This window comes from Myodes glareolus, chromosome 14, assembly GCF_982192425.1.
Source record: "Myodes glareolus chromosome 14, mMyoGla1.1, whole genome shotgun sequence".
NCBI lineage: Eukaryota > Metazoa > Chordata > Mammalia > Rodentia > Cricetidae > Myodes > Myodes glareolus.
The window spans coordinates 37,218,754-37,232,472 of record NC_142039.1 but is presented as its reverse complement, the minus strand read 5'-3'; the positions used below and the strand labels follow the sequence as shown (position 1 = coordinate 37,232,472).

The 13,719-nt window shown below is 40.5% G+C and overlaps 1 protein-coding gene across 6 annotated transcripts in view; it reads right to left on the bottom strand.

The window, feature by feature from the left end:
• Amph (amphiphysin) overlaps positions 1-13,719 on the bottom strand; it is a 209,664-nt gene that overhangs the window by 49,048 nt on the left and 146,897 nt on the right. For all 6 annotated transcript variants that reach the window (XM_085699261.2, XM_085699258.2, XM_085699259.2 and 3 more), the window contains exons 6-7: positions 9,752-9,859; positions 7,989-8,074 (exon numbers count right to left, since the gene is read on the bottom strand). In XM_085699261.2, coding sequence (XP_085555387.2) covers positions 7,989-8,074; positions 9,752-9,859 — 194 coding nt within the window. The remainder of the gene's footprint in view (positions 1-7,988; positions 8,075-9,751; positions 9,860-13,719) is intronic.

Here is a 13,719-nt window from a genome sequence, read left to right as displayed (position 1 = left end):
AGATAGGTTTGTCTTCTGCTTTGATAAAACACCATGACAACAGTCAGTTCATTTGGGCTTACCGTTCCAGAGCAGTGAGAAACCATAGGGTGGGGACATCATAGCAGCAGTGAGAAGGATCTGAGACCACATCTTTAACAGCAATCGTGAAGCAGGCACACTAACCATAAGGTGAGGCCTTGATCTCACATAGACCATCCCCAGCGACACACTTCCTCTAGCAAGGCCTCACCACTTAAACCGCCACAAACAGCGCCACCAACAGGGGCCAAGTGCTCAAATGCTGAACACTACAGGGGATAATTTTCATTCAAACCATGACAGTGAATATTGTTTTGAGTTTCTTTTATGATAAAATCCCAGAGAAGAGCAATAAATGAAATTTTATACCTGGCTCAATATTTCCTTATAATATGTTTCATATATGCAAATTCTAGTGAGAAGTTTGGATAAGGAAGCTTTGATGTCCTTGTCAATTTCTATTGGCTCAGCCATTTTCCTTCTTAACTTTGAATATTGTTTTATGTAACTTTCATAAGTTTGCTACTGAAAACATTGCATATTTCAAGTTTAAATTTTTGATTAGTTAAAGACAACATTTTTGTACATGTACATTTTCCCCCATTGTTATCACCTATACATATTTTGGACATATTTCTTAGTGTCCGTTTACTATCCATTGGTAAAGGCTGTTACATTTACTGTATTAAATCACTAATAAACTTATCATAAAAGAAAAACTAATATGTACTTGTGATACTTGGTCTGAAACTTTCAACTTGACAGACTTTCGAAGCAGTTGGGAGATGAGCCTCTGGGTATGACTGTGGGTATTATCTTGATTCTGGTAAATGAGGGGAGAAGATCTGCCCATCGTGAGTGGCGCCATTCCCTACGCAGGGAATCGTGAACTGTGTAAGAGTGGCAAGAATATGCTGACGACTGGCGTGCATGCAGTTACTGTCATCTTCTCTAAGCTGGGGGTGCAATGTGACCTCCTCCCTCCAGCTTCTGCCACTGTGAATTCACTGCCACAGTGGACCATAACTTAGGCCTGTGAGACAAACCCTTTACCCTAAAGTTTCTGCTGTCACAGTATTTTATTACAGTAACAGGAACTAAGACACTACATTTTCATTTCTCTGAGAGAAACAATTGGTATAGTATCAGAAATAAATATTGTATTTTATTTTTTTATTTTTTTATGTTCTACATTTTTTTTTAATTTTATTTTTTTTAATTTTTTTTTCAAAGTTTATTAAAATATAAAAGTTTCCATTTCCGCCCCTCCTCCCAACACCCTCCCATTTCCCCCACTCCCTCTCCTCCTCCCTCTCCATCTCTAAGAGCAGTCAGGGTTTCCTGCCCTGTGGGAAGTTCAAGTTCCAGGTCCAGGAAGGTGAGTATCCAAACAGACTGGATCCCAAAAATTCAGTATATGCAGAGGAAACAAGTCCCAGTGTCATTGTCAATGGCTTTTCAGAAAGACTCCGGGCCAGCCACATTCAGAGAATCTGGCTGGATCATGTGATTGTTCAGTCCCAGTCCAACTGGCCTTGGTGAACTCTCATTAGATCAGTCCCCTTGTATCAGTGGGTGATTGCACCCCTCGCGGTCCTGAAGAAAATCATGTAGTTATCCTCCTGGAGATTGGAAATAGACAAGAGTGCCAGAACCTTCATCTGGCAATGGATGGAGATAGAGACAGAGACCCACATTGGAACACTGGACTTAACTCCCTAGGTCCAAACGAGAAGCAGAAGGAAAGAGAACGTGAGCAAAGAAGGCAAGACCAGAGGGAACCTTCATCCGACGATGGATGGCGATACAGATGGAGACCCACATTGAAGCACCGGACTGAGCCCCCCCAAGGTCCAAATGAGGAGCAGAAGGAGGAAGAACATGAAAAATGAAATCAGGACCGCGAGGGGTGCGATCACCCACTGATACAAGGGGACTGATCTAATGAGAGTTCACCAAGGCCAGTTGGACTGGGACTGAATATTGTATCTTAAATAATTAAACAAGCATGCATACTTCTATAATATCGTGTTTGATTTTAGAATTTAGAAATTAAGTATTATGTGTTAATTTAGAAAATATGGTCATAGTGGTTGTGGTGGTGATACAACTTAACATATATAAACTTTCTCTAATATACGAAAACAGAGAGTTTTCAAAAGGTGCCTTGGACACACACAGCTGCAGTCTTGGCCCTTGACATGGCACAAAGGACATAGGATGCACACAGTAAATATTATGTGAGTGTGTGAGCAACGAATGAGTGAATGAATGGACAAATGAAAAAGCCATTGGATGGGTGCATTCTGACTGCCTTGACTTATGAAATGCTAGTGAGAACAGCAGTGAAGTACATATTTACAGGGTGTTAGGCTCTGAGTGCCTATGTTTTCTTAGAAGACTCATTTCACAAGTTCTTCATTAATAATGGATTTTGAGACTTTACCAGTTCTCCCAAAAGGTCTGGTTTATGGCATCACCATGATGTTTCTGATTAGTTGTCAAAATATTTTTTTAAAATCAGCCATCTTGATAATATCACCATCACCATGTTGGCATCACAGAAATGTTTTGTTCTCATAAATCAAAAAAATATTTGGAAACAGAGCAGATGGCATATGCAAACCTATACACTGTTCCCTCCAGGATGCACCAAGAGAATTCTGTACATCACAGGGAGGAGGACAAGACTTCCCTTGTGTTTCTACCACCTTCCCTGACATGGAGATGGGTACAGAAAGGGGAGTCTTCTCGCAACTTTTCTCCAGATGCTGAACCCAATCACACTCCTGCTGTTAAATACTTAGCCTCTTACCATCTGAGCTGCAACCCCATCCTAACCACTCTGCATAGAACAAGTCTCACGGGTTCACTCTCTTTCACTCAGTTGTAACACTAACCCAACTGAACTCTACTCCCATGCTTCTATCTACCATAAAAGCAGGTACACGTAGCATGGCCCAGACATCTTAATTATGCCTGTTCTTCCACATCTATGCCAGATCCAGAATCTTGTCCTCAGTTTCATTGCTCCATCTGTGAACTGGGGCAACCCAGGATCTCACATCCAATCAATCCCAGGCAAAAATCCTTTATTGCATTTGCAAGTACCTGTGACTCTATTTTTTAAAACTTGTGTATGATTACTACCTTTCTGTTTTTTGTAAACTTTTTTATTCAAACTTTTTTAAAACAACATATTTTGATCATGTTTTCTCCCTTATGTTATTTCTCACTTGCCCTAAAACAAATAAAAGCAAAACACATACATTTAAAACCCCCACAAAACCATAAAAACAGAAAACAAAAATGAAACAAGCAAAAAACCAATAAGACCAAAAAAAAATGTCCAAACATGGCAAATAAAAGTCTACAAAAATACCACCGAGTTGGTTTTGTTTCCCAACTGCTCTGGGCCCAAGGCCAACCTTTAAGTGTAATGTGTACCCAGTAAGACCCCATTGGAGAAAACTAGCTTTTTAGTTTTTTGCCAGCAGGTATCAGTTGCAGATAGCTTCTTGGTTGGGGTGGGAGCCTGTGTTCACTTCCCCTTCTCAGTGCTGGGACTTGGTCTGACTTGAGCCTGTGCAGGCCCTGTGCATGCTGCCACAGTCTGTGTGAGTTTGTATGTGCACCATTCCTGTTGTGTCCAGAAGACGCTGTTTCCTTGGAATCATCCATCACCTCTGACTTTTACAATCTGTATGCTACTTATTCTACATAGATCCTTGAGCCTAAAGGGCAGGGAGACTTTTATGAAGACATCTTATTTATGACTGGGTGCACCAGAGTCTCTCACCCTGAGCATGAGGCCACTATTTCTTTATTCCTGGCAACAGAGTCCACTGGGGTCCAATTCTTTTCAATCCAGAATCATGTAACATAGCCCCCAGCACTGTCTGTCTAGTCTATCAACACCCTCATACAGTTCCAATCCACCACTCATCTCACACATTCTCAATATCTCCCCATTGCCACTGGCACTGCCATCTTCTCAAAGTGACAAGAGTTGATTTTCAAAGATTAACTTTTTCTATCAACTCTCTATATTTGCTGCATGATTCCTCATGCCCATCCTAAAATCGAGACTTTCAAACCAGATATCCACTGTGCTGCTTCCTCACGTCTGATGGAGTCGTCAGTGCCGGCCACGGAGCCTCTGATCCCTCAGTCACTGAGCCTTCTCTGGAAGTTTAGCAAAGGTGAAATGTCATTATTTCCCCTGAACTTGATCTTCCTATTGTAACTGGCACTCATGGAACACATTCATCACTGGCGTGTTCTCTGTTCATAGCTTCTTGAGGTCCTACTTTCCTTGAGGGCCCTGATAGAGCTCTGATTATTTCCTCTCAGGGCTTCCTGATGCTGCACACAATTTCACACTGCCACTCAGGCATCTGGGCATCTATGTCACCCATACTTAGGTTTCCTATCCTCCTTTCTGAGCCCCTCTTGCTGTTACCTTAATAGACTTCCCAATGATTCTTCAAACACAGCACATATAATATGGGACTCAGTGCATCCCCAAAACTTGATTTTCAGCATGTACTAAATCTTTGAGGGAAGGCTTTCCTCATCTCTGAAGTTACACTGGCCAATCAGCAATATCAGCAATATCTCCACTATGCTAGTTTTGTCTGACATTTTACTTTTTGTTTCTATTTATCCTTCACAGTAGGTTGTAACAAGATAAAACTTTCAGTATAATATCCATCACACCTCAAAGGAGCGAGATGCAGAGAGGGTGGCTAATAAATACTTGATAAATAAGTGAATCTCACCTTAGTCTTAGTTCTGCTCTCTCCCCATAATTCCCTCCTTAGCAGTTGCTTTCCAATCAACCTCATGCCACTTTACGTTAAACTTCAAAAGCTGGAGAGATGCCTTAGCAGTTAAGAGTACTGACTGCTCTTCTGGAGGACCTGAGTTTAGTTCCCAACACTCGCATAGTAACTCACAACCATCTTTAACTTCCCAGTTCTAGGGGACCTGACACCTTTGTCTGACTTTCATGGCTACCAATGTGGTACTTAGAAATACATGTAGCCAAATGTCCATACACATTTTTTTAAAAAAGTCAAAATTAAAAGAAATTCCAAGAATCTAAAATCTACAATACCAATGCCTTTACTTGTGCACTCTTCAGTTTGGAATATTTGTTCACCAAATACTGACTTCAAACACTTCAGCTTAAGCATCCCCTACTGCATCCTGCTTCTTTATAGTAATGCTTTATAGCCATGTCCTTTGAACCACAAGTTTGGTGAAAATATAAACATAGGTAGGAGGCAGAATACTTGTGTAGTGTGAGTGAGACTCTAAGGTCAACCTCCAACAATTCCCCCCAATTAAAAAATGTGTCACTTGTATTAGTTTAATAAAATGCTGATTGGTCAGTAGCTAGGCAGGAAGTATAGGTGGAATGGCCAGACTAGGAGAATTCTGGGAAGAGGAAAGGCAGAGACAGTCACCAGTCAGACACAGAGGAAGCAAGATGAAAATGCCTTGAATGAGAAAAGGTATCAAGCCATGTGGCTAAACATAGACACAAATTGTGGGTTAATTTAAGTTATAAGAGCTAGCTAATAATAAGGCTGAGCTAACAAGCCAAATAGTTTGTAATTAGTATAAGCCTCTGTGTATGTATTTGGGACCGAAAAGTTTCAGGACTGGCTGGGACAGAAACTTCCCAATTTTTGCAATCTATATCTTCCTCTATGTAGTAGACTATTTCTTTCAATATATATATATATGTGTGTACATTTGTGTGTGTGCATATGGTGACTGGAAGTAGACTGCTCACCTCATATTTTGAAACAATACTAAGGTCTGATACTGAAACTGTAGTTTACCAATTGACCAACTGATGGTTGATAAACTCCAGTGAGCCATCTCTCTGGCCCTCAGACTGGTACAAATGCATGCCAGTTCACCCAGCTCTATTTGGCAATAGGAAACTGACATCAGGTTCTCATGCTCGCATGGTGAGCACTTCACAGACTGAGCCATCTCCCTGGACCTTACTTCTTTTCTTTATACATCCAAACTTTTGAAACAATTTTCTTTGCAGGGAAGCAATGGACATTAAAAGAATAAAAGAAACAAAGAGGAAACTAAAGACAAGCATCAAGCTTAATATCATCCACCTTTTAGATTCAAAGATGCAAACAGAGTGAAAGGAAAAGAATGGAAAAGGGTGATGAGAAAGATACCATGTAAAGAGTGAGCAACAGAGACTTGGAGTAGGTATCAGACAAACATTTATTAAGAAAGATAAAAGATGATACTATTCAGCTCCATGCAGTGTTGTACACCTGTAATCCCAGCACTTTGGAGGTAAAGTCAAGAGTGATGGAGGATTCCCCACTGTATCTTGTGAATATGTTTCATCACCATTAATTACTAAAGAAGCTACTTTGGCCTATGTCAGGGCGGAATATAGAAAGGCAGGAAATCCAAGCAGAGATAGACAAGGAAAGAAGGTGGAGTCAGGGTGATGTCATTTAGCTGTGAAAGGAGAAAGACACCAGTACCTAACTGGTAAGTCACAGCCTCGAGGCAATACACAGATTAATAGACATGGGTTAATTTAAGATGTAGGCACTAGTTAGGAATATGCCTGAACCATTGGTCAATGTTGTAATTAATATAGTTTCTGTGTGATTATTTGGGTCAGGGCAGCAAGGAAATGTAAGCACAGTCTCCATTTATACAAGAGGATCAGGAATTCAAGGTAACCTTTGCTATAAATCAAGTTAAAAGCCAGTCTAGGCTACATGAGACCTGGTCTCAAAACAAGCAAACAAAAGCATAGGGCATTTTATAAGGATAATATCCTCAATAATATGCACATCTGAAAAAAGGAGTAAAGTGTATTTTTTAAAAGCTGACAAAACAAAAGAGGAAAACTGGGCCTGAAAATAGTTAAAGTCAATAACTCAACTTCAGTAATAAATAGATTAATTAGGTAGAAAACAGAAGAGAGGACCCAATGAGCACCACAGCACAATTAGACACAGTAAATAATTTCTGAATGTCTAAGATGAATTTGATGCAGGAATTCAAGCATTTATCACTGAGTACAGGTTCACTGCTGCATGGCCCATCCTGTGCACTTCCTCATAGGAGACACTGAAGATTAAAACTGCTGACTTCATTTTCAGGCTTAAGCAATGTCAGTAGAAAAAGAACTATGTACTTGGGAAAAATCAGGACTGTGTGCAATTTCAGTTAAAGAGCGCCACAGATAAAAGCGGCGGGAACTTAAGCTCGCATACGTGGCTACTTTCTTCAGGGTCACCAGCAATTTAGAAGGTAGGGAAGAGATTATCAGTAATACAGAATGGTGAACAGAGTTCTGTTTGAAGGGCTGGTGGCACGGAACTGTTGATGAGAACTAAGGAACAAAAGGCATCATTAATTCCAACAACTTCCTGGTCCTACCACTGAGTAATGAAAATGGAATAAACCATATAAACCTCACTTGATACCATGAGAATTGTGGAATGCCTGTGAATAAGAACAGCATTTGGTACAGGACTAGAGTCCAGGTTAAGGGTCCAAAGAAGAAGGTCAGAGACTAGATGAAGTCTAAGGATAAGGGAAATTCAACCAAGAGCAGGAGTGGTCTTACTCTAAATCTTAAGATTAGGGGAAATTTTCCTAGTTAGAATTTGAGTCTTCACTGAGAAATCTATCAGGGTCTAAATATCTGCCTGGCACATATGGCTAGTTCATTAAAATGAGATACAAGAAAATAAATATAAAATTCTATTCCTCAGTCTCCCCAACCATATCCAGAGAATTTATTAGGTATATGTGGCAAGTGGTTTCCATATTGGAAAGCATACAAAGAGAACTCCCAGCCAGCACAGAGGCATTATAGACAAGGAAGGTGACACGGGGAAAGTCACTTCTCTTGGACTGCTAAAGGTGGGATGTGCAAACTGGAGCAGAAGCATGCTTACCTTGACCACAACGATGGTAATTCTTCTTGTAAGTCAACGTTGAACTCTTCAAACACTTTCTGAGCTTTCTGGAACTCCTCTTCTGCCTAGAAAAGACACACAGCGTGTTGGCACACAAAGGGGTCATTCCTATGCAGAAAAGATCACTTCGTATTAAACAGGAATCACCTTGTGGTATTCTGAGAAGGCTTTGAGGAGAAATATTTGTTGAAACCCATTCCATTTTGCTATTAAATATGAAATGGTAAGATTCACAGGAAAGCCAGTGGCTACTCTTCCGGTCTTGTTCTGATTTGTTTACTCTACAAAATGCTATACTGCCTCTACCAATCTCTGCTGTGAATACTACTCATGAATGCTCTTGCAGAAAAGTCAAAGCCCCTTGGAAAGTCTACATCATTACCAGATGTATTTTCAAGATAGACTTATAATTTGTTGTAGAACACACTACAGAGAAAAACATCCCTTCACCATATAAGAAAGCAAGGACCCACAGGCTATAATTCCATGGTACAACTTTGACAAATTTACCTTTTGTTGCCTTGACTTGGATACATGGGAAAGAAAGGCAACATAGATGAAGTGCTCTACAGAGCCTGGCCTCTGTGAGGCTTTGCATGAAGGGCAGCTGCTATCACATGTGCTTGGGAAGAGATGGGTAATTCATGCAGGATCTGCTCAGGGTGGGTGTGCAGAAGAAGGAAAGGAGAGAAGAAAAAACTTGGAAGTTGAAGGTGAACACGTAATGTGTATTCAAACTGAAGATCTTGCTTGTCATACTAAGGGATTGAGAATTTATTTTCCTAATAGGGACCACTAACAGAGGTAGGCAGTAGGGAACCTGATCTAGAGATGCCATGTTGGAAGATAATTTGGCAGTGGTGTGTGATAGAAAAGACAAACCAAGACTGGAATCCAAGGGAAGAGTGGATAGCTAATATGGTTTAGCTGGCTTCTGCAATGTCGACAAGATCGTGATGGCTTGAATGACATGATCCTCATAGCCTCAAGCATTTGAATAACTGGTCCTCAATCAATAATGAGGTTTAAGAGGCTCGGGAGGTATAACCTTGATGGAGGAAATATGCCACTGGTGGAAGGGCTGGTTTTGGAAATTTAAAGACTTGCAGAGTTTGACTTTGATCTCTCTGCTTCCTGCTTGTGATGTAAAGTGTGACCTCCCTGATTTCTGCTCCAATAGCTGTGCCTGCCTGCTGTCATACATCCCTCCAAATTTTTGCGTACCCCTCCAAAACCCAAAGCCCCAAATAAGCCTTTCTTCTACAAGTTGCCTAGGCATGGTGTTTTATCACAGCATTACGAAAGTAACTATTAAAATGATAAGAGATGAAGAAATGAATATTCTTCAAGAAACTGATGTTATGCAAATGTAGCTTCTGTCTTATTTTCAGTTGGGAGTTTTGTCTAAGAATGCCAAGGTTGGCCTCCCACCTGAATCTATATTTTGGCAATGTTCATGGACCATAAAGAAGTGCAGAAACTCTCTTGAGTTTCTTTGAGCTTGAAATACTGCAAAGGGCTCATATTTATTCTGATCAAAATGTGTCAGTCATGGATCTCACTTATAATAACATGAAAAAAACCTTATTTTAATTAAAGTGGCTTAGAAAACTGTGATTTAGTTTGAATTCTATCCTGATTGCAGTCTTCCTTTAAAAAGAGAAATGTCCAATTTTTAAAAACAAGGCCGCTACAAGCCTTAAGATTTGGGGAGTGAAGTCACTCACTGGATGCGCCCCTACCTTGGAGATCCGACTCTCATCCTTCCTTTTGGAACTCTGCAGAGCCTCCAAGTGATGGCGAGCGCTGTCGTAGTCCACGAGCTTCCTGCTGCGCTTCGCAATGCGATTCTGCAAACATAGACAACACATGACCTGAAGGGGAGGTGGTCACAGTGTCTCTGACTGCCAAAAGTCAAAGGTCAAATGCTTTCTGGGTCAAAAACACTATGACTTTACACGAGTCATAGTGTTTACATATATTTCTGCCTGTGTGAGTATAGTTGAACAATCTACAGGAGTCTGGTCTCTCCTTCTACCACGTGACTTCCTGGGATTGAACTCAGGTGGGTCGTCAGGCTTGGTGGCAAGCACCCCTACCTGCTGAACCATCTCACTGGCACGGAAGGTGAGGGTTTTAACAGAAGATCAAGGTGAGCCGCAATATGAGTAGGAAAAAAGACCGCTAGAAATGAGAACAAAGCTTCTAGACCTTTGTGCTGTAAACAATGTCCCTTCTGCAAACAATGAGGCTGATCATGAACAGTTCAAGTTGCATGCTTTCATCAAAGAGCAGGAAATCCCAGAGTGTTTGGAGTATCAGCAAACCTAGACTCTATTAGCATCTATGCTCACTCTTAATATGCCTGCAGTCTGAAGACAGGAGAAAGCCACATAAGGTTTTGTTTTATGATGATAATAGTATACTAACTGCAGTTCCCGAAGACAGCTTTACACTCTAAGAAATCATTTCTCAGTATGTCATTGTCCTTGAAGTTTTAGAAACTAGAGCTAATATATCGCTTTGGTAATGCTGGTGTCCATTACATAAGGGCACTTATGTAATTACTCATGGGCTAGCTCATTCCTAGGGCCACCCCATTAAGGAATTTGCACAATCCTAGTCCAGAAATCCTGAACCACTAGCTATGGAGTGCTGGACCCAGACAACACAACTCCAGTTCCATGACCACGAACATTATTCAACCAGGACCATCTTCATTTGTCATCAGTATGACTCCTCCTTGCTTAGGAATCATATAGTTATAAATTATATGCACAGTTGCCCACATTAAACTCCCAGAGCTGTATAGTAGCCAAGATGGCCCGTTCTCCCTCATATGGGACAAGTTATTTTGCATGAAGATGCCCATTAGGAAACTCAACCTAAGCAGAAAAGAGCTTCTCCAGGATGGAGTCCCCCACGACTCAAGGCCCCTGGACTTCAAGTGATGCTCTGCCGAGTTCCTAGTCCATCGCCCTCTCACTATGTGCTCTATGAACTATTCTCCCTATTCTAGACTAATGAATGAATTTAGTCATTGCTTGCTACTATAATAGCCAGTCCACTATAATAAGTCATCAATATGGAAACATAAAGAGAAAAATTGGAAGAGAGCTAGGCATTCCTAGCACTCATAGCTTATTTTGGGAAGCCACATCCATCCTCAGAGATGTTTAAGAAGAGACTCCTATTTCTGCTACATGGGCTTCAGATTCCTCTCTTCAGAAACCCACTGTTGATATTCTCCTGCAGAAGGGAAGCAAACAATCTCACTTCTTTCATTTAGGAAGTCTGAGTACTTAAAGGAACCACAGGGAGGCTTTTATATAGGTGAACTTCTAAGAAAGAATGATATGGAAAAGCATTCCACCCAAAACCCGAGAGCAAAAACATACATGACCTGGAAAAACAAGCTCCAGTCAAGAGCAAAACCAATAGGTGATCTGTCCTCCTGAGATGCAAAAGTAGATCTAGCCTGAGAATTTTCTTCCCAGACGTCTTATTACTTAAATTTGGTGCTATATCCTGCCTGCTACTTCTCCAACATGAGATCAGATTGTCAAGAAAAAGCTACATTCCAGCAATAGGGACAATTAAAAACTGAGCTTCAAGATGCCTTGTCAGGGACACCTGCAGAGAATATCATTCAGAGACACAGAAGGAAACTATCATAGTTTACATGGTCACGCTGGGCACGGTGGTACATGACGGCATTAAAGCTGTTAGAAGGCAGAGCAGGAGGCTCACGAGTGTGAAGGAAGTCTGGCCAACATAGGGATGTCCCGTCTGAAAACCAGTAATAGAATGGAGTCATTCCAGCCCTTCTAAAAGTTAGTGAATTTGTTTCTGGCATATTAATGGCTCCTATGAATTAACTTTACATTAATCTTACATTAACGGAATGTCCTCTAACTTTGGCTCCTTTTTTGTTTTTTGTTTGTTTCTTTGTTTTGGTTTGTCAAGACATGGTTTCTCTGTGTAGCCTCGGCTGTCCAACAACTCTCTTTGTAGACTAGTTTGGCCTCAGAGATCTGCTTGGCTTTGCCTCTGCCTCCCGAAAGCTGAGATTAAAGGTGTATGCCACCTCAACCTGGCCCTAACTTTAACTCTTAATTTGTATTCATTCCACCTATGTATTTCTTTCCAGACTGAATGTGGGGCAGAATGAGAGAATGACAGAGAGAGAAGGGGGAGACACAGACAAACAGAGAGACAGAGAGAGGAAGATGGAAGAGAGAGAGAGAGAGAGACAGAGAGAGAGAGAACTGTAACTATGATTCTATGTTGAAGCTCTGGAAGGGAAAGTTATATCCTAAAACAGAATCTGTGCCCCTCCCTTTCAGTAGTTAAATTATTGCGATAATGGACTCCAAAGAATTAAAATTCCTCCCAAATGCCATGCACGGGGAGGGACACCTACAGCTGTAGCACCAGCTAAAGGAGGAACTGGCTTTATGGGAGGAGAGTTCACAGCTCCAGCATCTTACCCCACAGTTAAATTAACCTTGCAATACTTTCTGGTTTTTCACATCACAAGTTGCTTTTCTACCATTGTCTCCGGAAAGACCGAAGTTGTCTTCGATTTACAGTGATGGCCAAATTGTACCAGAGTCCATTTTATTTTATCAGTTCTGGCTCCCTTGTTTGTTTTAAAACCCAGGGAAACTGGGCATCCGGTTTGTGAACCTAAGTGCTCAGGAACAGAAGTACAGATCCGAGAAAACTAGAAGGGACAACTGCTGACCTGTGGACACGCAGGCCTGTCCGAGTCAGTCTCTTCAAAATCAATGACAACGGAAAACAAAGGAGGAGGAAAGCGACTGAACAAGACACAATAATATGTATTTATGGCAATGAGAGAATAGAACTCATCATTCTGTAGGCTAAGATAAAAAGTAATTTAAAAACTGAAAGTATAGTACGACCATAAGAACTACAGCAAACTAAGCTTTAGGTACCATACAAGTCATAAAGCATTGGACTTGCTGTAAAACATTTAAAAAATAAGATTTAAAAAAAAATCTCTCAAGACAGACTATAGCCAGTAAAAATAAGTTCCAGAAATGAAGGTGGAAGAAAATTAATTTCAGACAAACAAAAATAGGGAATTCATTCTGAGCATATTGCTTTTAGTATCATAAATGGAACTCCATGATGCAGTAATATAAATGGCAAAAACCAAGGCAAACACACACAACTGTGTATATTTTTAATTTCATGAAAACATTATTGCCAGTTGAAACAACAACAGCAAAACAGAAGGAATGTATCATGGAGCTTATAACACATATAGAGGGAAACATGAATAAATCATATCACAAATGGAAGGAGGACTAGAGTAGATAATCGCTTCGCAGATGATGTATCAAATGCTATAAACTCTGTGGAGTTAAACACGACAGTTGAAAATGTACATTTATAAATGTATAGTGATCACTAAAATGTTTAGAGAAGTGGAACCAATAGACAAATAGGGTAAGACACACTAAATTCCGAGATCCAGACTTAGATTCTTAAATAGCCTGAGAGAAGATTTGACAGCCATCTAGTTGTGCCCAGCTGGTCTAAAAATAAACACCATTTTATGAGATGACATTTGAAAACCTTTTCAATTGGATATAATAACACAAGGAAAAACAATATTAATAATATATTTATGGTTTTCTGTAACACAGTAACCACCGAAGAATCTGTACAGCAGTGTACC